Raw genomic sequence first — 26,833 nt, 5'->3', positions numbered from 1 at the left:
CCTAAGCGGTCATATCTTTCCTGTAGTAGTACTGCAGAGAGGGTTCGGTCAGTGGTCGCTACTTCTAAGGCGCAGGCAGAGTGTGGGTCTGGTACCTGCAAAGTGGGGGCTGTGCCTAGAGTGCGTTTTAATTCATCGATGGTGTCCGTGTGCTGAGGAAGCCATTCCCATGGGGCGTTCTTTTTAAGGAGTTCTGAAAGTGGGGCTGCTTTTGTGGCAAAACCATCTATATGGTTCCTACAATACCCAACTAATTCTAAGAATGATCGGAGTGCACTGACATTGTGGGGCAGGGGCAATTTAACTATTGATTCAAACCTTTTCTGTTCGATCTCTCTTTTCCCGTATGTGATAATGGTACCTAACTAAAAGACCTTTTCTTTCTTTCAGGATCTGGGCTTTTTTCGGGATGACCTTGCATCCAATTGATTGTAAGAGACCTAGCAATTCAGAAAGAAGCTTAACATGCTCTTCCTTTGTGTCCGACTGTAGGAGTAAGTCGTCCACATACTGAATAAGGCATTCGGGTTGGGAAAATTTGGAAAGTCCGTTGGCTAATTGTCGGTGAAAGATGGAGGGGGAGTTGTGGAAACCTTGCGGGAGGCATGTCCACGTATACTGCTGTCCTTGAAATGTGAATGAAAACTTGTATTGACAGGCCTTATCTAAGGGAATGGACCAAAAGCCATTGCTAATTTCCAGCACAGTAAAGTACTTAGCATGTACTCCCTGCTTCAGCATGGTTTCGGGACTCGTGGCAACGGTGGGGGCTGCTAATGGGGTGACCTTGTTGAGCTCTCGGTAGTCAATGGTCAATCTCCATGAACCGTCGGGTTTCTTTACGGGCCAAATTGGGGCATTGTTTGTTGAGGCTATGGGCTGAATTACTCCTTGATCTAGTAAGCTATTGACAACTTTTGCAATCTCACCCTTGGCTTGCTGTGGGAAACCGCATTGCTTCTGGGGCTTGGGATCGGGACCTGTAATTGTGACTGTTCCCAGAAATTATCCACAATCGTGCTTGTGCTGGACGAAGGATGCTTTATGTTTTCTTCGGACCTCTCTAATCGTCTTATCTGTACTAATGGCTTGCGGATCAAACCAATAGTCGCCTACTGAGCAGATACTATGTTCGTAGTCTCTTACTGTGAGCGTGGCGGGGGCTCTTGCTGTTCTGGCCATTTTCCAAGCACACTTATTCACGGGGTCAAAGGAAAGGTTGTGTGAGCTCATGAAGTCGATTCCTAAAATGGGCTCTGCTGTTTGAGGCAAGTCCACTAAAACAATGGGGTGCTTGGTGTTTATGTTGCCGATTGGAATATCTACGGGGGCCGTAACCTATCCCTGCTGTACATGTCCTGTAAATCCACTAAGAGTGATGGTGTCTGTGGCGGGCCATTTGTCGCGCTGAAAAATTGTGGAGGAGTTTAAAGTGGTGCGGGGTCGTAATTTACACAGTCTTTTTGACATGCTTCTGTGGCGTGGAAGACTAAAGTGCAAGCTCATTTAGTTCTGTTGTCGTTATCTAAGTTTGTGCGGTTCAATTCCCCAAATACTGCTTTAAAATGGATCCAAAGGCGACCTGCGTATGCAGTCGGATGCTCTCCCTTCTTTTGTCTACATCGGTTCAAACCTTCTGCGGGATCTCCTCTGTTGTATCCAATCGCGCCTAAAATAGCTGCCTTCATCTCCTGGATGCTTCCTCCTCCAACATTCTGGGGTTCTGGTAAAGCTGAACTAACGGACGGGTCAAGGCTCATGGCTATAAGCTTAACTTCCTCCGGTTCGTCCAGACCGTACATAACTGTTTGCTGTCGTACTCTCTCAAAGAAATTATGCGGGTCTGCTGTGGGTTCAAATGGTTCAATTTTGGCGCAGTCATCTCTCAATTGGTTGATGGTTAGTGGGGTGGTGTAAACAAAATTGGGCTCCTCGCAATCCTGTGACATAAGACCATAAGACCATAAGACATAGGAGCGGAAGAAAGGCCATTCGGCCCATCGAGTCCACTCCACCATTCAATCATGGCTGATTTCAACTCCATTTACCCGCTCTCTCTCCATAGCCCTTAATTCCTCGAGAAATCAAGAATTTATCAACTTCCGTCTTAAAGACACTCAACGTCCCGGCCTCCACCGCCCTCTGTGGCAATGAATTCCACAGACCCACCACTCTCTGGCAGAAGAAATTTCTCCTCATCTCTGTTCTAAAGTGACTCCCTTTTATTATAAGGCTGTGCCCCCGGGTCCTAGTCTCCCCTGCTAATGGAAACAACTTCCCTATGTCCACCCTATCTAAGCCATTCATTATCTTGTAAGTTTCTATTTGATCTCCCCTCAACCTCCTAAACTCCAATGAATATAATCCCAGGATCCTCAGACGTTCATCGTATGTTAGGCCTACCATTCCAGGGATCATCCGTGTGAATCTCCGCTGGACCCGCTCCAGTGCCAGTATGTCCTTCCTGAGGTGTGGGGCCCAAAATTGCTCACAGTATTCTAAATGGGGCCTAACTAATGCTTTATAAAGCTTCAGAAATACATCCCTACTTTTATATTCCAAGCCTCTTGAGATAAATGACAACATTGCATTTGCTTTCTTAATTATGGACTCAACCTGCAAGTTTACCTTTAGAGAATCCTAGACTAGGGCTCCCAAGTCCCTTTGCACTTCAGCATTATGAATTTTGTCACCGTTTAGAAAATAGTCCATGCCTCTATTCTTTTTTCCAAAGTGCAAGACCTTGCACTTGCCCACGTTGAATTTCATCAGCCATTTTTGGCCAACTCTCCTAAACTGTCTAAATCTTTCTGCAGCCTCCCCACCTCCTCCATACTACCTGCCCCTCCACCTATCTTTGTATCATCGGCAAACCTAGCCAGAATGCCCCCAGTCCTGTCATCTAGATCGTTAATATATAAAGAGAACAGCTGTGGCCCCAACACTGAACCCTGTGGGACACCACTCGTCACCGGTTGCCATTCCGAAAAAGAACCTTTTATCCCAACTCTCTGCCTTCTGCCTGACAGCCAATCGTCAATCCATGTTAGTACCTTGCCTCGAATACCATGGGCCCTTATTTTACTCAGCAGTCTCCCGTGAGGCACCTTATCAAAGGCCTTTTGGAAGTCAAGATAGATAACATCCATTGGCTCTCCTTGGTCTAACCTATTTGTTATCTCTTCCAAGAACTCCAACAGGTTTGTCAGGCACGACCTCCCCTTACTAAATCCATGCTGACTTGTCCTAATCTGACCCTGCACTTCCAAGAATTTAGAAATTCATCCTTAACAATGGATTCTAGAATCTTGCCAACAACCAAGGTTAGGCTAATTGGCCTATAATTTTCCATCTTTTTCCTTGTTCCCTTCTTGAACAGGGGGGTTACAACAGCGATTTTCCAATCCACTGGGACTTTCCCTGACTCCAGTGACTTTTGAAAGATCATAACTAACGCCTCCACTATTTCTTCAGCTATCTCCTTTAGAACTCTAGGATGTAGCCCATCTGGGTCCGGAGATTTATCAATTTTTAGACCTCTTAGTTTCTCGAGCACTTTCTCCTTTGTGATGGCTACCATATTCAACTCTGCCCCCTGACTCTCCTGATGACTAGATTCATGGGGTGTGTGCTGCCTGTGTAGTCGGTGGTGTGGGTGCTTTCCTTTTTAGGGCCTGGGGGGCTCTATTCTGATTTTCTGTATCCTCCACATATCTATGGGCCGTTTCATTTAGTTCTTGCCAACTGGGGCCATTCTCCTGATCTAAATTCGGTCCAAAGGTATTTGTGAAGCCGTTTTGCACTGAAAGCAGTGACTGTAACTTTGCTATTCGTTGCCTACATTTGGCGTGATCTGCTGTACTCTGTCTATGTTCTGTTGTGGAACTATGGAGCGCTCGTCAAGCTGCCTTCAAATCTGCGCATTGTTCTTTTAGCTGTTCTACCTGCTGTTCCATCTCTTCTCATACCAAAATTGCGCGCTGTGTATCTTGGTAGGCCTTATCATACTGGGTCTGAAAGCTGCTAAGATGAACTATACAAGATTGGTGTGCCCGTTTGATATCAGCCATCTCTTTATCTTTAGCTGCCAACTGTTCCCGGAGTTGCTCATTAATTTTCTCACATTCACTAAAGTTACCCTTCTCCCCTTTCTCAACGAGCTGTCTGCGGAGGGTCCTCACAACCCCCTCTGTGCCTCGCAATTGTGCCAAACAGGACACGATTGCCATCGGCGTACAAACTTTCACTGCATTCTTTTTATGTACCTCGGTTAGGTTGTCCCACCAGGTTTGTCCTATGTTTCCTGGACCTGACTCTTCATTTGAACAAAACTCGGACTTCCCCTTTAAATACTTTCTCAATTCCTCTTCCCTTATGGGGCACTACTCTGCTCTACTGGTCGCTGCGACCTCAGGTTCCTGCAGGGTCATTAGGCATTCCATTGCCTTTGCTGCCATTGCTTCTATTATCTCTTTTCCTACCGTTAATTTGGGACAGGGGGAATAAGGCGGCGATTCGAACAACGGGTATGGCCTCGGCTATTTTCCGGTTCACAATACTCCCGATAGTTTTACCCAACAAAATCTAACGAGTTTACCTTATATCCCTGTTAGTACGCATGCAAGTTAATACACACTTCCGAATCTTGGAAATTTTATCGATACGGCCTTACACTTGTGGTTTATTGCACTTTTCTCAATTGGGTTTCTAATGCAAAGTTTTGAGGGTTCTCTCGGAGTGACAAAATCACTTCTAGGTCGGGTCCCGTCAGATGTCGCCAATAATGTTGCTCTTTTTAACTGGATACTGATATGACAGTTATTAATGATGATATTGCTTTTCAGAGTCGCCAGGTATCAAATTATATCACCACAAGGTTTTACCGGATATTGATCAAGGACAAAAAAAAGAGTTAGTTAGTTCAAGTTCAATGATAGTTTATTTACACACAAGATCTGCTTCAACATGCAACATAAAGAGTAGGACCTCAAAGGTAGTAATCTCAGGATTTCTACCAGTGCCACGAGCTAGTCAGAGTAGGAATGTCAGGATAGATAGGATGAATGCGTGGCTCGAGAGATAGTGCAAGAGGGAGGGATTCAAATTCCTGGGGCATTGGAACCGGTTCTGGGGGAGGTGGGACCAGTACAAACTGGACGGTCTGCACCTGGGCAGGACTGGAACCGATGTCCTTGGGGGGGTGTTTGCTAGAGCTATTGGGGAGAGTTTAAACTAATGTGGCAGGGGGATGGGAACCGATGCAGGAAGTTGGAAGGTAGTAATACAGGGACAGAAACAAAAGGCAGTAAGGGGGAAAGTGTAAGGCAGAGAAGCCATAGTCAAAAATCAAAAAGGGCGACAATACAAGGTACAGTGACTGAGGGGAGCTCAGTGAATAGGACCAGGAATACTAAAAGGAATAAAACTGGAAGTAAAAACATTTATGGTAAGTGAAGCAGCAGGTTGTTACATGAAGATATGGGTTCAACGACAAGGAAAATTCGGAGAAAAGTGAAGAGGAAATATAATGTAGGAGGGGTTACTGATCGAGGTGTAAAGGTTCAGAACAGAGGTAAAAAAAAACAACATAAGCGTACTTTCCCTAAATGCCCGTAGTATTCGGAATAAGGTAAATGAGTTGATGGCGCAAATCATCGTGAATGACTATGATTTAGTGGCCATTACTGAAACATGGTTAAAGGATGGTCACGACTGGGAGTTAAATATCCGAGGGTATCAAACTATTCGGAAGGACAGAGTGGATGGTAAGGGAGGTGGTGTAGCTCTGTTATTTAAGGATGACATCCAGGCAATAGTAAGGGATGACATCGGTGCTATGGAGGATAAGGTTGAATCCATTTGGGTGGAAATCAGGAATAGTAAGGCGAAAAAGTCACTGATAGGAGTAGTCTATAGGCCACCAAATAGTAACATTATGGTGGGGCAGGCAATAAACAAAGAAATAATTGATGCATGTAGAAATGGTACAGCAGTTATCATGGGGGATTTTAATCTACATGTCGATTGGTTTAACCAGGTCGGTCAAGGCAGCCTTGAGGAGGAGTTTATAGAATGTATCCGCGATAGTTTCCTAGAACAGTATGTAATGGAACCTACGAGGGAACAAGCTGTCCTAGATCTGGTTCTGTGTAATGAGACAGGATTGATTCAGGATCTCATAGTTAGGGATCCTCTCGGAAGGAGCGATCACAATATGTTGGAATTTAAAATACAGATGGAGGGTGAGAAGGTGAAATCAAGAACTAGTGTTTTGTGCTTAAACAAAGGAGATTACAATGGGATGAGAGAAGAACTAGCTAAGGTAGACTGGGAGCAAAGACTGTATGGTGAAACAGTTGAGGAACAGTGGAGAATCTTCCAAGCGATTTTTCACAGTGCTCAGCAAAGGTTTATACCAACAAAAAGGAAGGACGGTAGAAGGAGGGAAAATCGACCGTGGATATCAAAGGAAATAAGGGAGAGTATCAAATTGAAGGAAAAAGCATACAAAGTAGCAAAGATTAGTGGGAGACTAGAGGACTGGGAAATCTTTAGGGGGCAACAGAAAGCGTCCAAAAAAGCTATAAAGAAGAGTAAGATAGATTATGAGAGTAAACTTGCCCAGAATATAAAAACAGATAGTAAAAGTTTCTACAAATATATAAAACAAAAAAGAGTGGCTAAGGTAAATATTGGTCCTTTAGAGGATGGGAAGGGAGATTTAATAATGGGGGATGAGGAAATGGCTGAGGAACTGAACAGGTTTTTTGGGTTGGTCTTCACAGTGGAAGACACAAATAACATGCCAGTGACTGATGGAAATGAGGCTATGACAGGTGAGGACCTTGAGAGGATTGTTACCACTAAGGAGGTAGTGATGGGCAACCTAATGGGGCTAAAGGTAGACAAGTCTCCTGGCCCCGATGGAATGCATCCCAGAGTGCTAAAAGAGATGGCTAGGGAAATTGCAAATGCAGTAGTGAAAATTTACCAAAATGCACTAGACTCTGGGGTGGTCCCAGCGGATTGGAAATTAGCAAACGTGACACCACTGTTTAAAAAAGGAGGTAGGCTGAAAGCAGGTAATTATAGGCCAGTGAGCTTAACTTTGGTAGTAGGGAAGATGCTGGAACCTATCATCAAGGAAGAAATAGTGAGGCATCTGGATGAAAATTGTCCCATTGGGCAGACGCAGCATGGGTTCACAAAGGGCAGGTCGTGCCTAACTAATTTAGTGGAATTTTTTGAGGACTTTACCAGTGCGGTAGATAACGGGGAGCCAATGGATGTGGTATATCTGGATTTCCAGAAAGCCTTTGACAAGGTGCCACACAAAAGGTTGCTGCATAAGATAAAGATGCATGGCATTAAGGGGAAAGTAGTAGCATGGATAGAGGATTGGTTAATTAATAGAAGGCAAAGAGTGGGGATTAATGCGTGTTTCTCTGGTTGGCAATCAGTAGCTAGTGGTGTCCCTCAGGGATCAGTGTTAGGCCCACAATTGTTCACAATTTACATAGATGATTTGGAGCTGGGGACCAAGGGCAATGTGTCCAAGTTTGCAGACGACACTAAGATGAGTGGTAAAGCAAAAAGTGCAGAGGATACTGGAAGTCTGCAGAGAGATTTGGATAGGCTAAGTGAATGGGCTAGGGTCTGGCAGATGGAATACAATGTTGACAAATGTGAGGTTATCCATTTTGGTAGGAATAACAGCAAAAGGGATTATTATTTAAATTATAAAATATAAAAACATGCTGCTGTGCAGAGAGACCTGGGTGTGCTAGTGCATGAGTCGCAAAAAGTTGTTTTACAGGTGCAACAGGTGATTAAGAAGGCAAATGGAATTTTGTCCTTCATTGCTACAGGGATGGAGTTTAAGACTAGGGAGGTTATGCTGCAATTGTATAAGGTGTTAGTGAGGCCACACCTGGAGTATTGTGTTCAGTTTTGGTCTCCTTACTTGAGAAAGGACGTACTGGCACTGGAGGGTGTGCAGAGGAGATTCACAAGGTTAATCCCAGAGCTGAAGGAGTTGGATTACGAGGAGAGGTTGAGCAGACTGGGACTGTACTCGTTGGAATTTAGAAGGATGAGGGGGGATCTTATAGAAACATATAAAATTATGAAGGGAATAGATAGGATAGATGAGGGCAGGTTGTTTCCACTGGCGGGTGAAAGCAGAACTAGGGGGCATAGCCTCAAAATAAAGGGAAGTAGATTTAGGACTGAGTTTAGGAGGAAATTCTTCACCCAAAGGGTTGTGAATCTATGGAATTCCTTGCGCAGTGAAGCAGTAGAGGCTCCCTCATTAAATGTTTTTAAGATAAAGGTAGATAGTTTTTTGAAGAATAAAGGGATTAAGGGTTATGGTGCTCGGGCCGGAAAGTGGAGCTGAGTCCACAAAAGATCAGCCATGATCTCATTGAATGGTGGAGCAGGCTCGAGGGGCCAGATGGCCTACTCCTGCTCCTAGTTCTTATGTTCTTATAAAACACTACAAGCTAAATTACACCTAACACTACAACAACCTGTACTTAACTCCAGACACCCGCCTTTATGCAGAGGAACAAGGCCTTTGTTCGGATCTTGTGCGGCTGGCTCTGGGGAAGTGACTTTGTTTCTGCTGGGCTCATCCGTGTGGTAGCGATCGTTGGTCTTGAACTTGTCTTCTGGTCATGATGCTGCACTTGGTTTTAGGTGTAGGTTGGAGCCAAGAGAGACTGAACACATGACAGTGTCTCTCTTTATCCTTCTGGGGTTTTGCGCTCTTTTGGGCGGTCCTTAGCTTTGGACCCAATAATTCAGCAGGCTTCAATTATTGCCTTCGATTTTGGCCAATAAAGGGGCGGGTGCCTTGATGGCAGGGCGTGTCCTGAGCGGTCATTGACCTTGGCTTTTTGGTCTCCCAGAGTATCTGTTACCTGAGTACAGGTCTTTTGTTCTGGGGAAATGGGCCATTAGAATGCAATGTAGCTGGGGGTTTCGATAGCATCTAGTTATCTGAGTTGCCAATATACATAAGCTCTGAGCGTCTGAGTCCTGGGTTGACCATATTTCCCATGGTCCTTTGCAGGTGGCCATATTTCCCAGGATCCTTTGTAAGTGGCCATCCCAGATGGCTACAGTACATTTTCCAAATGGAGCACAACATAGGGGAGCACTGAATTATCAGCTGAGGGGTGGGGCGGGGGATGGGGAGAGGTGCTGTTGGTAGATGATGATCAGCTTGAGGTATCCTTGCCCATGTTTGACCTAATGCCATGAAACTTCATGGAGTCTGGAATCAATGTTGAGCATTCCCAAGCCTACTCCTTCGTGACTGTATACCACTATGTCTCAAACTATGGTGGGTATGTCCTGCTGCTTGGACCGGATACACAGAGAGATGATGGTGGAAGAGTCTGGGGTATTGGCCATTAGGTATTATTCAGTAAGTATGAATATGTCAGGCTGTTGCTCGACTAATCTGTGGGGTATCGTACCCAATTTTGACACATCCCAAAATATTGGTGAGGTGGACCTTGCAGGGTTGACTGAGCAGTGGGTGCCTTTCTCCTTTCTGGTTAATCCGTGGTATGTCCATTTTTAATTCTTTGTAACTTTCTGTAGAGGTTTGATACAAATAAGGAGTTGCTAAGCCGTTTCAAAGAACAGCTGAGAGTCAACCATATTTCTGTAGGTCTGGCAGCCAGATAGGATGGAAGATTTCCTTCCCTAAAGGGCATTCATTAACCAGATTGATTGTTACTACATTCCAGTAATTCAATCTTCATCATTACTGAAGTTAGATTTTTCTTTAAATTTTTTAAATGAATTTATTGAACTTAAATTCCTCAGCTACCATCGGTGTTTCCAGGCCTCAGGTTTTCTAGTCTAGTAGCCTTGTCAATGTGCTACCATTTTTGATCTCTCAGAGATTATAAAATGATTGATGCAAAGTATGGATGTTAAACACTGATGGCAAGGAGAAAATGCTGGAAAATCTCAGCAGATCTGTCAGTGTCTGTAGGGAGAGAAAAGAGCTAATATTTTGAGTCCAGATGACCCTTTGTCAAAGCATTTCCAGCATTTTCTCTTTGGTTTCAGATTCCAGCATCTGCAGTAATTTGCTTTTATTAAACACTGATGGAATTGGGATGTTGTTTTGAGTTTATGCAGGGAACATTACAGGGTCATAGAGAGATCTTCAATCTGAATTTCGCTTTGCTGTACCTGATTTGCATGTATGTGAAAATAGAAATTTATTTTACCTTCCAGTATCAAAAAGCCAAAAGAATTCACTGGACCAGTGAATTGAGTTAAGACATCATCCATATGAAAATCGCTTATTGTCACAAATAGACTTCAAATGAAGTTACTGTGAAAAGCCCCAGTCGCCACATTCCGGCGTCTGTTCGGGGAGGCTGGTATGGGAATTGAACCGTGCTGCTGGCCTGCCTTGGCCTGCTTTCAAAGTCAGCGATTTAGCCCTGTGCTAAATCAGCCCCATATAACCAACAGACATATCTTTTTGAGCCTACACTAGAAGGAGTCCACTTTGTCATAACCTGCATAGGGGTCATTGAATTCCCAGGGTCCTTTGCGGAATATGAGCTTCCCCACTAAGGGGAAGTTTAATTATTCTTGGATATAAAGCTGGCCAGTCGGTCGTGAACCGGCAGGGCGCACACCCGGTTGGGTATCACTGAGAGCTGTCTACCTTGAGCCTTGCAAATAAACCTTTGTTTCTTTTGTTCAACTCAGCGTGGACTCCTCGGGCGGGATTCTCCCCTACCCGGCGGGGCGGACGGTCCCGGCACCGAGGAGTGGCGTGAACCACTCAGACGCAGGACGCCTGGAAGGTGCGGAATCCTCCGCATCTTCAGGGGCTAGGCCGGCGCCGGCGGCGTTGGCTTGGCGCCACACCAACTGGTGCCGAAGGGCTTCCGCCGGCCGGCGCGAGTTGGCACATGCACGGGAGCGCCAGCGTGTGCTGGCGTCATCCCAGCGCATTCGCAGGGGGGTTCGTCTCCGCACCGGCCATGGCAGAGGTCCACAGCAGCCGGTGCGGAGGGAAAGAGTGCCCCCACGGCACAGGCCCGCCCGCGGATCGGTGTGCCCCGATCATGGGCCAGGCCACTGTGGGGGCACGCCCCGGAGCCAGATCCCCCCCGAGGACCCCAGAGGCCGCCTGCTGAGCCAGGTCCCGTGGGTAAGTACCAGGTCTAATTTACGCCGGCGCGGAGAATTCGTCAGCCGGCGGGGGCGGGATTCACGCCGCCCCCCGCCGATTCTCCGGCCCGGCAGGGGCTCGGAGAATCCCGCCCCCCGTGTCTATGAAAATTGCTTATTGTCACAAGTAGGCTTCAAATGAAGTTACTGTGAAAAGCCCCTTGTCGCCACATTCCAGCGCCTGTTCGGAGAGGCTGGTATGGGTATTGAACCCTGCTGCTGGCCTGCCTTGGTCTGCTTTGAAAGCCAGCTCCTTAGCCCTGTGCTAAACCAGTCCACTTTGGTAAAACACTTTGTTACCAACAATTTACAATGCTACGTATTCACAAAAAAAATAGATGTGTTGAAAGGTGAGCTAGTCAAAACATCTGGAGTAATAAGGATCTGGTAATGATGAATGAAAATGAAAGCCCACTTAACAAAATTGATACTGTTTGTCCTTCTCCCCTTTTACTTTGTTACAATGAATATCATGAAAGTCAATGATCTAAGTACTAAAGGGGTTAATCAGAACCTTGGTTATGTGTTTTAAGTATAAGTAGAGAGTATTTCAAATGAATGCTGATAGTGATTCTAACCAGGAAGGAAATAAATTGCAAAACTAAGAGCATCATGAGCTGGATTGTATTGCATGAATTCAACATTCGGAAACATACTTTAAAAAAAAAAAATTTTGAGTGCCAAATTCATTTCTTTTCCAAATAAGGGGTAATTTAGTGTGGCCAATCCACCTACCCTGCACATCTTTGGGTTGTGGGAGAGAAACCCACGCAAACACGGGGAGAATGTGCGAACTCCACACGAACAGTGACCCAGAGCCGATATCGAACCTGGGACCTCGGCACCGTGAGGCAGCAGTGCTAACCACTGCGCCACCATGCTACCCAGGAAACATACTTTTGATGGCTCTAAACTTTCTAACAGAACATTTAAATATGTGCGCGTGCATTATTTTATAAATTTTAGGTGACAAATATCCAGACACAACATAGTGGTCAAGGTTATCAGATGCTAGGTTTGAGCAATAGGCTTTTATCCCAGAATTACTTCTAACTCTAACACTGAATGATGGGATAAAAATCTCCTACCTTTGAAAGTCTGACTCAAAATAGAACAACTTGAATTTAACTTCTGGTGGTCCATGGTACAAAATTGTCTAGAACTTGGCACAAACTGACAACAAACTTGTCAGCCTTTTCCGAGGCCCCTGGATATAGAAAATGGAAATGGAATACTGGCACAGTTCAGTTGCGTTAATTACTCGACACTGCCCAGATCCTCTGGCCTCCGTTGCGCTTGATCCAAGGTTTAAAGACAAGGCCTACCGATTTTTAGAGAACTTGGAAATGGTCATTTACCTGCTGGAAAAAGCAAATGCCACACGAGGTTCCATTATCCATCCCAATGCACCTGCTTTGTTCCAACTCTTGGGGATTTAATGAAATCCTCATGCAATGCAAAAGGGCTGGAGAGCAAACTTCATGGATTTCTGCGTCATTCGCAATTATTTTACAACCAGAAGTTAAGTGTTCCCTGGGCACAAAGATGGAGATGGGCCCATTTATTTCTCCAGCTATATTACTGATAAATGTCAATAATTCAGGTGGGTAGACACCAGTCTGGAAAATCACTGGGACAAAATATGCACTGCAGCTATGAAGCTATGTTTCAGGAACACAATTTGCAATATCACTTTATAGAATCCTGACCCCAAATTAATGAGGTTTCACAGTAATTCAAGTTTTATGAAAATAAAAACAATTGACATAGGAATTAAAACAGGTATGAAAACAAACATTTGGATGGTTGAACTTTGATGAGTGAAATTGCATTTTCTTGACTTTCCTCATGCTCTAACATTTGTTACCAAAGTCGAACAAAATGATTAAGGTTGTAATCTGGATGCAGTCATTTAACCTTGTTGTTAAACTGAGAATGTGATATAATAAACGGCCTGCCCTTGGAAAGGCCACAAAGCAATTGCAATTTCCTTCAATTTGCCTTATGAGACTAAAGGGCAATTTCAATTAAATCAATCTTGGAAACCTAGCTAGATGAGCACTTAATTAGTTCTGAAGGAAAATTATTACACTAAAGAGATTCTGTCACAATCTTTTGTCTGTGCATGTACTGCCACTCCTCATTATTAGCCCTATGAGGGAAAGAACTTACAAGTAACATACTTGTATTTCAAACTCTCATGCCTTCCTTTTATTAAACCATAAAAAAAAAATCTAATAAAAAGGTGCAAATCTTTGGCATAGTTGCAAATGTAAATTTGTCAAACAAGAAATTAAGCTTCAGCAGTTATTCACAGTACTTTTTTGAGTAGTTTTGTTCCAGTTAAATACCTTGTGCACTTTAAAAATACAAATTATAATCAGACAGGTGTGTAAAGATTAGAGCTAGGAAAAATAAGTTTATTCAGTTATTCGTTGTAATTTTGCACTCATAATAGTTCTTATGAGAGGCAGGTATTTTCTGTACACCTCTTTCTCTCTCTCTCTCTCTATATATATACATTATGCATACACAATTACACAGGATGCAGCTATGCATTTATTTCCACACAAATGATTTGGTTATTTTGGACCAGTTACTTGGACCAGTAAGAGCAGTCCAAAGGTCACCTGTACAAAAGATACGTCAACACCTTATTCAGGATAGTTATCCCATAGACCTACAATCAAAAAGCCTGTCAGAGATCTACATCAGAAAATATGATGCTCAATCGACTTGTTGGGGTGTGAAATTCATCTTGGTAGTAGTACGAAAAAGGTGTTAACGAATTCGCAGCTTATTTAACATTCTGTCTGATTTTCTTTGACCGAGTTTATAACTGGTTGCCAATTTGTTATTACCTATTTTGTGTTACTCACTAAGGCTTCTACCTGGTGAGAAAGGAGTGTGACTGGCCTGAAAATGGCATATTCTGACTAACCATCTTGCTTGCATTGGCAATTAAGCTGCCCCCACCTTATGAAGGTTTCAGAAATAAGTGGCCACAACGGTCATGCTTATTAAATGGGAACGTGCTTGCAATATGATAGCTGGGGTCCTACCACTTACTAAGCACACCACCCATTTCTCCTCATGTTGAATGGACTAAACAGGCATACTTAGAAAGACTGCTGGAGGCTGCTCAGTAAATAACCAAAATTAATTTTATGAGAGGAGGAGAACCAGGCGTGCTCCTCTTGGGCCCACAAAACAATTCTAGCTGGCTGCCAACTCATGATCAGTATCTTAACTGAAAATTCAATTACAGTATCATATAGAGGGCGAGGAATCCATCTTCTAATTATTTTCCTTTTTGTTTTATGTGTTTTCTGATGATCCAAAATACAGAATATAGCTTTGAAGTAGAAAGATAAAAATTACCTTTAGTTACACTGAGAGAATTGCTGTAAAGTTTTATTTAATTGGCAACAAAGTTGAGAAGTGCAAAACAGGACTTACCCTGACAAACATACGATGCAGGCGATTCTCCAGGGTGTACACGGGCTGTGATGAAAACAATCTTTTGTTCTACTCCTGGATTGAGATTTGCTTGGGAAAGGAAGAAATAAACAAGAATCAAAGACCAAACAAATTGCAAGGAGACATCAGTCCTGTTTAATTCTTGTACTAAGCACTCTCATTAATAATCTTAGTTACCAGGTGATTTTATACTACAAGAATAAATGCTGGCGTAGTCAAAATGTTACTCCTGCAAATAAAGTAAGATCCATACAAAGAAGTGATCATTAAAACAAGTTTTCTTTATACTGAACTTTATGCCTATTTTCTTTTTAAAATATTTTATTACAAACAGGTTTCAGCGAATAAACACCCCGGGAAACATACTTCTCAACAATCAACTACAAAGTCTGTACAGGCTTATCCCATTTTTCACTCCCCCCCCACCCCCCGTCGAAAAGCCCCTCAAACACAGTCACATCCCCGCCTTTCCGCAAACCCCCCTGAAAAGCCCCTGAACTCATACTTTATCTTCTCTAATCGCAGGAAGTCGTACAGATCACCCAACCAAGCCGCTACCGCTGGTGGCAATGCCGACCGCTACTCCAGCAAAATTCGCCGCCATGCAATCAGAGAGACGATAGCTAAGACATCGGCCTTCCTCCTCTCCATGAACTCCGGCTTCTCTGAAACCCAAAATATCACCACCAAAGCACATGCGCGTCATTCGCTGGCCCCCTCCCACTCCTCTCACACTCATCTGCTACCCCCTGAAAGAACCCACTCAATCTCGCCCAATTCATAAGCACCCTGTGTACCACCTTAAACTGTATCAAACTCATCCTTGCACAAGAGGAGGTCCCGTTTACCCTAAGCAGTGCCTAAGTCCATACTCCCCAGCTGATCTCCCCTCCCAACAAAATGGAGAAAGGTGACTAATGGTGTTCCACAGGGATCCGTGCTCGGACCACTGTTGTTTGTGATATACATAAATGATCTGGACGAAGGTATAGGTGGTCTGATTAGCACGTTTCCAGATGATGCTGAGATTGGTGGAGTTGTAGATAGCGAGGAGGACTGTCAGAGAAATACTGCAAAATATAGATAGATTGGAGAGTTGGACAGAGAAATGGCAAATGGAGTTCAATCCAGGCAAATGCGAGGTGATGCATTTTGGAAGATCTAATTCAAGAGCGGACTATACGGTCAATGGAAGAGTCCTGGGGAAAATTGATGTACAGAGAGATCTGGGAGCTCAGGTCCATTGTACCCTGAAGGTGGCAACGCAGGTCGATAGAGTGGTCAAGAAGGCATACAGCATGCTTGCCTTCATCGGACGGGGTATTGAGTACAAGAGTTGGCAGAACATGTTACAGTTGTAGAGGACTTTGGTTAGGCCACATTTGGAATACTGATTGCAGTTCTGGTCGCCACATTACCAGAAGGATGTGGATGCTTTCGAGAGGGTGCAGAGGAGGTTCACCAGGATGTTGCCTGGTATGGAGGGTGCTAGCTATGAAGAAAGGTTGAGTAGATTAGGATTGTTTTCGTTGGAAAGACGGAGGTTGAGGGGGGACCTGATTGAGGTCTGCAAAATTATGAGAGGTATGGACAGGGTGGATAGCAACAAGCTTTTTCCAAGAAAGGGGTGTCAATTACAAGTGGTCACGATTTCAAGGTGAGAGGGGGAAAGTTTAAGGGAGATGTGCGTGGAAAGTTTTTTACGCATAGGGTGGTGGGTGCCTGGAACGCTTTGCCAGCGGAGGTGGTAGAGGCGGGCACAATAGCATCATTTAAGATGCATCTAGACAGATATATGAACGGGCGGGGAACAGAGGGAAGTAGATCCTTGGAAAATAGGTCACAGGTTTAGATAAAGGATCTGGATCGGCACAGGCTGGGAGGGCCGAAGGGCCTGTTCCTGTGCTGTAATTTTCTTTGTTCTTTGTTCTTGATCTCTAACTCCGCTTCCCATTTCTCCTTGATCTTCACCACCCGCTCGCCTCCCTGTTCCCCCAACCACTTGTATATATCCCCAATTCTTCCCTCCCCGTCCACATCCGGAAGCAGGAGTCACTCCAGGAGGGTGTATCCTAGGGAACCCCCGCCAGACCTTTTGCGCAACGTCCCTCACCTGCAGATACCTGAACTCACTCCCCCATGGCAGCTTTACCCTCTCCCTTATCTCCTCCAGACTGGCAAACCCTTCCTCCAAATACAGATCCAACACCTTGACCAGCCCCACTTCCCTCCACCTCCTGTAAACACTATCCATCCCCCTCCGGCTCAAAACCATGATTCTCGCACAGCGGCGTCAGCACCAACATCCCTTCCACCCTAAAATGCTTCCTCAACTGATTCCATATCTTCACTGTGGACTGCACCACCGGGCTCTCTGAATACCTACTCGGAGCTATTGACAACGCTGCCATCACCATAGCCCTCAAACTAGACCCCTTACAAGATTCCTCCTCCATCCTAACCCACTCTACCCCCTCTCCTTCCTATCACCGCCGCACCTTGTCCACATTCGCCGCCCAATAATAATGAAGCAAGTTTGGCAACGCCAAACCCCCCTGCTGCCTCTATAGAGGGTCCTCTCCACCAATGGCATCTACCCCACCCATACAAAGTCAGAAATGATCGTGTCCACTTTCCGAAAAAAAGACCTTTGGTATTAAGATCGGGAGAACTTTATACCTATTTTGTTTGAATATTAGAAGAGTGTTGAAAATTGTGTGAATGACAAACAATAAAAATTCTTCCATGTTAATTTGTTTGTAACTTTCTGGTGCTGGCAAAATTATATTGTGCAGATAGTGCAAGTTTTATTTAACGTAGCTACTGAAATCTAGTATTAAGACATCTCAAATTGTCAATTTTGTTATTAAACCTTTTTATAAACTACATAGAAAACCCAAAATCAAAACAGTTTCTGAAGAAATGAGCCTACTCCCCAATGAGTTTCCCTTTAAACATGTGGTGCTATGCGCCATTTTACAGGAGAAAGAGAAAATAAATTTCAGATAAATAAAGCAAAAAAGAGATTAAACTTCAAGGTTTAACTTCAGGTTAAACATGGTCAATTGCTAGCCTCTAATACACAATTGCATGCCCAACTTTTTAATGGTCAATCTCGGGAGAATGGTGAACCCATGATTCACCCAACATTGAACCCAAGACAACGGTGAACCCATGATGGTTCAGGATTCAGCCATAGTGATGATATTGAATGACAAGGATTGCTGTTGGCATTACCGTTTCTAGGGTTGGATATTTCCAGCTGTTTGAACTCTGCACTATTTTCAAATGGTGTGGCAAATATTTGTTTTGGAACTGTGCAATTCATGAACCGCCCCTTTTTCCCTACTGGTAAAAATGGTATCTATTGGAATTGGGGGTGGGGGGGCAGCCTTAAGGTCACAGGTCTAAATATTGGACAGGAATTTGCCATTGGCGTCAGGACCCTGGCATTATGTTATTAAACCTGGGTTGGGTGGGGTTGCTGGGTTACGGGTATGGGGTGGTGTTGTGGGCTTAAATGGGGTGCTCTTTCCAAGGGCCGGTGCAGGCTCGATGGGCCGAATGGCCTCCTTCTGCACTGTAAATTCTATCTATCTATTAGGGCCAACTGAGGGCCTTGAGCCTGCAATGCTGAGAGCCAGACTGGGAGAGTTATTTTCCCAGAGGTGATCTCTTAATTGGCCACCTCTAAGCTGACTATCCAATAAGAGGAAGTTGAATGAGCTCCCAAAGCTGTCGGTTGAATTTCAGGATTGGCAGATGTAGTGCCTCAGGAGTCCCACCAAGAGAGGCAGGTGCTGCTCACACGGACGTCTGTTTCAAAATTTAAGGAGTCAAAATAATAATTGATAGGGACCAAGCAGGCAAAGCCCTCCAATTGGAAGGGAAACACCTCTGGCAACAGCGTATTGGCCACAATTGCAGGGTGTCTCCATTTGGCAATAACCTTCAGCCGCAATATGAAGCTACTGTGCCCTGGTAAAATTCCAGTGAAGCTCTAAATAGCCCTCAATTGAGGCATTAAATATTTGATTTATTGTCACATGTACCGAAGTACAGTGAAAAGTATTTTTCTGCGGCCAAGGGAACTTACACAGTATGCACACTGTAGACAAAAAAAGAATATCGGGCAGCACGGTGGCGCAGTGGGCAGCACTGCTGCCTCACGGCGCCGAGGTCCCAGGTTCGAACCCGGCTCTGGGTCACTGTCCATGTGGAGTTTGCACATTCCCCCCATGTTTGCGTGGGTTAAGCCCCCACAACCCAAAGATGTGCAGGTTAGTTGGATTGGCCACGCTAAATTGCCCCATAATTGGAAAAAATGAATTGGGTACTCTAAATTTTTTTTTTTTAAAGAATAATCGACAGTGTACATTGACAAATGATACATCGACAAACAGTGATTGGTTACAGTGCAGAACAATGGGCCAAACAAAGCAAATACATGAGCAACAGCAGGATAGGGTATCGTGAATAGTGTTCTTACAGAACAGATCAGTCCAAGGGAGAGTCGTTGAGGAGTCTAGTAGCTGTGGGGAATAAGCTGTTCCTATGTCTGGATGAGCAGGTCTTCAGACTTCTGTATCTTCAGCCTGATGGAAGGGTCTGGAAGAAGGCAAAGCCTGGGTGGGAGGGGTCTATGATAATGCTGTCTGCCTTCCTGAGGCAGAGGGAGGTGTATACAGAATCAGTGTGAGGGTTGCAAGCTTGTGTGATGCGTTGGGCTGAGTTCACCACACTTTGTAGATTCTTGCGATCTTGGGCTGAGCAGTTGCCATACCAAGCTGTGATGCAGACGGACAGGATGCCCTCTATGGCACATCTGTAAAGGTTTGTGAGAGACAATGCAGACATTCTGAATTTCTTTAGCTTCCATAGGATGTAGAGACGATGTTGGGCTTTCTTGACTGTTGCATCAACGTGAGTGGACCAGGACAGACTGTTGGTGATGGTGACTTAAAGCTATTGACCATCTCCACTTTGGAGCCATTGATGTGGGGGGGGGGGGTCATACTACGCTTCCTGAAGTCGGTGATCAGTTCCTTAGTCTTTCCGACATTTAGAGAGAGGTTGTTTTGGGTGCATCATGCAACCAAGTGATCTATCTCCCTTCTGTAGTCTGATTCGTCGTGTTTGAGATACGACCCACAACAGTCGTATCATCCGCAAACTTATATATTCAGATTGGCTGCCCACTGCTGCGCATTCCACCCGCCACTGCTCCCAACAGCCAAGACCAGGAAAATTCTGCCAGTTAACTATCTTTCTCTATCCACAGACACTGTTGAGTAATTCTAGTATTTTCTTTAATTGTCATTTAAGAACAATATATACTGCATTGTTCTAACATATTCCGCAGACTACAAAATATGGAAGGGTGGAGAATCAGTGAAATATTTTCCAGCAATAGAAAACATCAAGATTTTATTCAACAATATAAACCTGTGTAGAATTGGTCTGTCAGGGTAAGTAGAGCATATGTATTTTCAATATATACTGTGATTAAACTCTGCAAAACCTATTCACCATTTTACAGCCTTTTACATTTTATTCATACAGCAAAACAAACCTCTGACGTCCAGAGTATCCACATCAAGCCTCTTGGGTACATAAATTCTGTCGCCATCTCCTTTAAGGGAACACTCCAATTACATACAAATACTGCAGGAATCAGCAAAAATCAGACAATGAGTCTGCAAGAAGCAGCAATATATAATTATGTTATGACTCTTGTGAATAGCAATAGACCCTCTTAAGTAAAAGGGAAAGAAACACGCAGCTATGACAGCTACATTAACAGACTAATGAATGAATCCTCTTTAAATGTTACATTAAAGTTAAAACCACAGTAAATATGTCCAGTACATCAACAATAAAAACTTGACCAAGGAAATAAGTTAAAGGCAATCGATATGGAAGGTTACAATAGCCCAGGTCTTCTGCAAAATGACAATCACCATTGGATAGCCGCACAAACTTTTGCACGCTGAGATGCTGCTCCGTATCTTACTGGGTTTACCAAGCCCAGCTTCTTCTGAAATGTGGCATGCAGCATCCCTCGGATAGTTCCATTGCAGAGCTGTAGCATCGGGGGAAGAACATACCCCCCTTTTTACAGCAGTATCGACCACATGGTAAGTCTATATGTCCAGTGTCATTATTAGTGAATGATGAATGGGTAAGTGGATGAATGAGTGAACGGTTGGATGGGAGTGTGGATGAGGTAAGTGGGTAATGTGGCAGGTGGATGAGGTATCAGGTGGGTAGGCTGGTAAGTGTTTAGGGTGACAGGGTGGTAGATGGGTAGGTTGGCAGGTAGTTGAAATGGTAGGTGGATGGGGTGTAAGGTGGGTTGGTGGTATGTGGGCTGCGTGGCAGGTGGGTGATGCTGCAGGTGTGTCGGATGGTAGAGTTGTAGGTGGGTTGGGGGTTAATCAAGTCAGGTCGTGAGAAGTCGTCAGGTTAGGGGTTACTCAGGTCAGCTCAGGGACTGGACCCTCTAGGGAGGGGAGGGTAGTCGGGTCAGGGGATACTCGGCGGATGGAGGGAGGTGCAATCCGGTAGGGTAGTCTGGGAGTTGAGGGTTGTAGCCACCTAAATTGGCCAACTCCCGATTTAAAATGGCGGACGGCAAAGGCTGATGGGAAAGTCAGCCAACATAGACAGAAAGCAGCAGCTGCAGGTTTGCTGTGTATTTACCTCTGCAAAGGCCAGACAACATCGATACCAGCGACCATCAGCATAACAAAGTAGCAGCCATCTGCATACTGATGAGCAATCCCCGGGAACAATAAGTAACATTTTGGACACACAAAGCAAAGCCAGACTCCCCGGCGCTAGCAGGAGCCAACACAAAGGAGGTGAACGAGCACCTCAAGACCGCCCATCGATCAGGGAACCGCTCCAGTATTGGAGAAAATTGAACCAAGCGATTGGGACAAAGTCCAATCACTTGGGACCAGGTACAGGGTCCGCCCCGAAAGGCTGGAAGCCCCTGGGGACTATAAGAGTTGAGCCCCAAGTTCAAATCGGGCTCTCTTCACTCTCTTCACCTCTGCGTCCTGCCCGGGTCACCCAGCAACACGAACCAACATTGACCGTGACCAGTGCAGTGACTTCCGACAGATATAAGTCTTAATTCAACGCTCGCTATGAGATAGGCGCTCCTAGCTAACAATCCGTACCAACTTCGAATCCCGCAGTCTCAGAACCCGAACGAAAGGCCATTTGTTCCCCTGACCTGGTGGGCCAGTCCGAAGTTAAGTATAGGCCTGTTAGTTGTAGAAGTAGCTTAGACGTAGAATTTGTGCATGAGTAGCGATTACTGTGTATAATAAATGTGCTTTGATTTGAATCTTACTAGTCGGTGTATTGGGTTATTGATGATTACTCGGACTTGAACCTCGTGGCGGTATCATAAAGATACCTGGCGACTCGAGAGCAAAGGTAATAAACAGAGCAATTGAACCAAGGAGAAAATCAGCAACAGGGTGGAGTCATAAGGGTCAGTGTGAGATTGGGGTGTTAATTCTGTAGTTATCCAGGAGTTAGACTAAGATTTTTCCATGTAACATTTGCTGGGTAACTATACAAAGTCCCATAGAACTGTCCAAAGTATTAGACTTTAGCTCAGAGTCGGAGACCTTCACGGAGGGTCCCGGGGAGCAGGGGAATTGTCCATCAGAAGTTCAAACTTCTCGGACAATTCCCATGGATGTCGGTATGTCGGGACTTCCAAGGGATCCTGAAGCACATTTTGTGTCATGCGTCTGGACTCCAACGATCCAGAGACTGGAAGATCTGAGCCATTATGACCCCAAAATTAATGTAAAATCAAGTTCCAAGCAGTGGGGAGGCTAGGGGTTGATTAGCTCAATGAAACCCATAAGTTAAGTCAGTGAGGTAGATCCTCCATTTCGGCTGATTTTCTTAGAAAGTATGTTTCTTAAGGTTTTACAAATAGCCAACAAAAACCGAGAATGCAAATAATACAAACAAAACAAAGAAAACGTAACTACTTAGACACTATATCTAAAACCCTAACAGCTGATGGATGGTGTCCAAATCTTTGAAAAAGGAAATAAACAGTTGCCATATCAAGTTGCCATCTCTGAACCCTGATGGTGAATTTAACCTTTTATAAGGGTGAAAAGGACATTAAGTTTCCTAACGAGCCAGAGGTATGAGGCTGAACGGGAGACCTCCAACCGGGCAGTATTCGCCTGTGGGCTACAAATGAGGTGAATGCGATATCGCCTGCCTCTACCCCAGAGTGAACTACCAGTTAGACTGAAACCTCAAATATGGCCACCAGTGGACATGGGAATATTTCCAAATGGAGAATCTCAGACATGGTGCGAAAAAAAGAATCCCAGAAGCTGGCGAATCTTGAGCAGGACCAAAACATATGTGTATGATCAGTGGGGGCAAGTGATCACATCTGTTCTTAACATTCAGAAAAAAACACTCATCCTTCCCTGGGTCATGTGAGTCCTATGTAGCACCTTGAACTGAATTAAACCGGGTACATGAGGAGTTGAGCCCGTATATGGCCTCTCTCCAAGTCTCGCTAGTGAGTATAGGGCTAGTTCACTCTCCCATTTCGTCCTCATTCCATTTAGTGGGGAGCGATCAGACGAGAGAATGTGGCCATGTAGGTCTCATATAGACCCCCTGCCCAGCTGCGCCGAGGGTAGAATCCCCTTCAGCAACGAGGAAGATGGAACCAGAGGAATGGAAGGGGAAGCAGTATGAGAGAAAGCGTGAATACGAAGGTAGCAAAAAAGACTAGAGTTGGGTAGCTGAAATTTGTCTGCTAACTCTCTAAAGCTGTCCTCCATGAACAGGTCACCAAAGTGTTTAAGTCCCTTCAATTTCCACAAGTTAAATGTTGAGTCCAGCCAAGAAGGTAAGAAAAGGTGATCATTGCAGATAGGGGCCAGTGAAGACAAGGAAAGAAGTTTAAAATATTGTTGGTACTGTTTCAGATTCTAAGAGAGGGGACCACCAGCAGATTTGAGGAGATTCTAGTGGATCCAAGAGACACATTTATGGCTAAATCCACATTTTGGGAGAATCTCAAATAAATAGTCTAATTTTACCCTGTCAATGCTTTGCATCGAGATACTATCACTTCTGAATCGGGTGCAGAGGAGGGGTAAACGGCAACATTTAAAAGACGACGTATATTAACTGATAATTGACAGCCCTTTACAAAGCCTTTTTGGTCCTCAGAAATTAAACTTGGAAGACAAGGCTCCAACTGAAGCGCCAGAACCTTAGGGAGCAGCTTTACACCTGCATTTAAAAGTGAGATGCGTCGGAATGAACCGCACTCAGCTGGGTCATTGACCCTCTTAAGGAGCAAGGAAATAAGAGACTTGAACTGTGGGATAGGGAGTCACTAAACACATCTAACAACAAAGATGCGAGCTGTCCCAAGAACTTCTTATAAAATTTGATCGGAAAGCCATCCAGGTCAGAGGCCTTACCAGCCTACATCACACCAATACATTTTAAAATCTTGTTGGAGCTTAACGAGGAGTCCAACTCACAACCCTTGACTGCTTCTCCAGCCAGGATAGGCAGGTTATCCAGAAAATCAGACATGATCGGCTTGTCCGCAGGAGGCTCAGATTTATACAGATCACAATAATATAATTTAAAAGCCGCATTGACCTGGAGAGGGGTGGAAACGAGGTTGCCACCTGGGTTGAGTATTTGGGGAATCTCACAGGAAGCTGCTTGGTATTTAAGTTGGTGATCCAAAAAGCGACTGGCTTTCTCCCCATATTCTTAAAAAGGACCCTTGGAGCCTGCCACTGCTGTTCCACTGTCTGCCATGTGGTGTTCTTTGTGATGCTGTTTTCAGGATGGATGACATAGTGTTCACAAAGACCACAGAAGCTAAGTTCATTAACTAAGCAAACATTTTTATACACTACTTAAGTTAAGCTCAACCACTTAGTCTGATAGTAAAGAATAATTATAGTAATCTACACTCTACTGACACTAGTCTCTACACTCTAGTGACATTTAAGGGGCATCTTAACAAATACATGAATAAAATGGGAATAGAGGGATACGGACCCAGGAAGTGTAGAAGATTGTAGTTTAGTCAGGCAGCATGGTCGGCACGGGCTTGGAGGGCCGAAGGGCCTGTTCCTGTGCTGTACATTTCTTTGTTCTTTATTCTTTGTTCTTTGTTGTTCTAACTGTACTCTAACCTCTCTAGATCTCTCCGATGCACTCTACTCCAGCCAGCACTCTCTCTCCCAGAAGATGAGAGTCAGTGCTTTATATAGTACTGCATCTAGCTCCATCTAGTGGCTAATTGTAACATGACATTATCTCTTTGGATACTGAATATTTCTATAATGTTCTATAAAATTCCCTGCGAGGCTCCCCTTCCAATCAACTCTGGCCAGCTCCTCCCTCATGTCTTTGTAATTACCTTTATTCAATTGTAATACTGTTACATCTGATTCCAGCATCTCCCTCTCAAACTTCAGGGTAAATTCTATCATATTGTTGTCACTGCCTCCTAAAGGTTCCTTCACCTTAAGTTCCCTACTCAGGTTTGCCTCATTACACATCACCAAATCCAGAATTGATTGTTCCCTAGTGGGCTCTGTCACAAGCTGCTCCAAAAAACCATCTCATAGACATTCCACAAATTACTTTTTCTGAGATCCACTACCAACCTCATTTTCCCAGTTGATCTGCATGTTGAAATCCCCCATGATTATTGTAATATTGCCTTTCTTATATGCCTTTTCTATCTCCTGATTTATTTTCTGCCCCACATCCTGACTACTGCTAGGGAGCCTGTACATAACACCCATCAGGGTCTTTTTTCCTTTGAGATTCCTCAACTCTACCCACAAAGATTCTATGCCTTCCGATCCTATATTGTTTTTTGCTATTGATTTAAGTTAATTTCATACGAACAATGCAACCCTGCCCCCTTTGCCCATCTGCTTGTCCTTTCGATAGAACATATATCCTTGGAGTTTGGATCCCAGCCCTGATCCCCTTGCAGCCACATCTCTGTGATGCCCACAACATCGTACCGTCCAATTTCAATGTGCGCAACAAGCTTATTTACCTTGTTCCGTATACTGCGCGCAATTAGGGACAACACTCTCAGTCCTGCATTGACCACCTTTGTTCTCACACTTGTCACCGTTTTTGCTCTGCCTGAGGGTGATGTTGTTCTCTTATTTTTGTTCTCTATTTCCCGTTCAGTTATGAAACCTACTAAGCTAACGCTCTGCCATAATACTTTAAATCTTCCCAAGTGACTCTAGCAAACCTCCCAACCAGGATATTGGTGCCCCTCCAGTTTAGATGCAACCCGTCCTTCTTGTATAGGTCCCACTTTCCCCGGAAGAGATCCCAATGGTCCAGAAATCTGAAACCCTCCCTCCTACACCGCGTGTTTAGCTGCACTATCCTCCTTATTTCTAGCCTCGCTGGCACGTGCACATTGAGTAATCCTGAGATTACAACCCTAGTGATCCTGCTTTTTAGTTTACTGCCTAACTCCCTGAACTCCTTCTGCCAGACCTCATCATTCTTCCTGCCTATGTCGTTAGTACCTATGTGTACTACGACCTCTGGCTGTTCACCCTCCCCCTTCAGGATATCCTGTGTTCGTTCAGAGACATCCTTGACCCTGGCACCAGGGAGGCAACATACCATCCTGGAGTCTCTTTCACGTCCACAGAAGTGCCTGTCTGTGCCCCTTACCTATAACTATCGCTCTCCTGCACTTTTCCCTCCCCTGCTGAGCAACAGAGCCAGTTGTGGTGCCACTGTTCCAGTTGCTGCTGTTTTCCCCTGATAGGCTATTACCCCAACAGTATCCAAAATGGTATACCTGTTGGAGAGGAGGTCAGCCACAGGGGATTCCTGCATTGACTGTCTGCCATTTCTAGCGGTCACCCATCTGTCTGCCTGCACGTTGGGTATAACTACTAATTTCCGCCACCTGCATGCTTCAAAGTGCATCCAACTGCTGCTCCAGCCGAACCACATGGTCTGTGAGGAGCTATCATTGGTTACACTTGCTGCAGATGTAGTCAACCGGAACGCTGTAAATGACACGGATCATCTACTATTTCTCATCTCGAAC

General features: G+C 44.6%; 1 protein-coding gene across 1 annotated transcript in view; it reads right to left on the bottom strand.

Moving 5' to 3' along the window:
• Nucleotides 1-26,833, bottom strand: part of agbl4 (AGBL carboxypeptidase 4) — a 1,365,393-nt gene that overhangs the window by 336,216 nt on the left and 1,002,344 nt on the right. The window contains exon 7 of the mRNA XM_072510915.1: nucleotides 14,674-14,763. Within this exon, the coding sequence (XP_072367016.1) occupies nucleotides 14,674-14,763 (90 nt within the window). The remainder of the gene's footprint in view (nucleotides 1-14,673; nucleotides 14,764-26,833) is intronic.

This window comes from Scyliorhinus torazame, chromosome 7 (assembly GCF_047496885.1).
Source record: "Scyliorhinus torazame isolate Kashiwa2021f chromosome 7, sScyTor2.1, whole genome shotgun sequence".
Classification (NCBI taxonomy): domain Eukaryota; kingdom Metazoa; phylum Chordata; class Chondrichthyes; order Carcharhiniformes; family Scyliorhinidae; genus Scyliorhinus; species Scyliorhinus torazame.
This window is presented reverse-complemented; position numbering and strand designations above follow the sequence as displayed.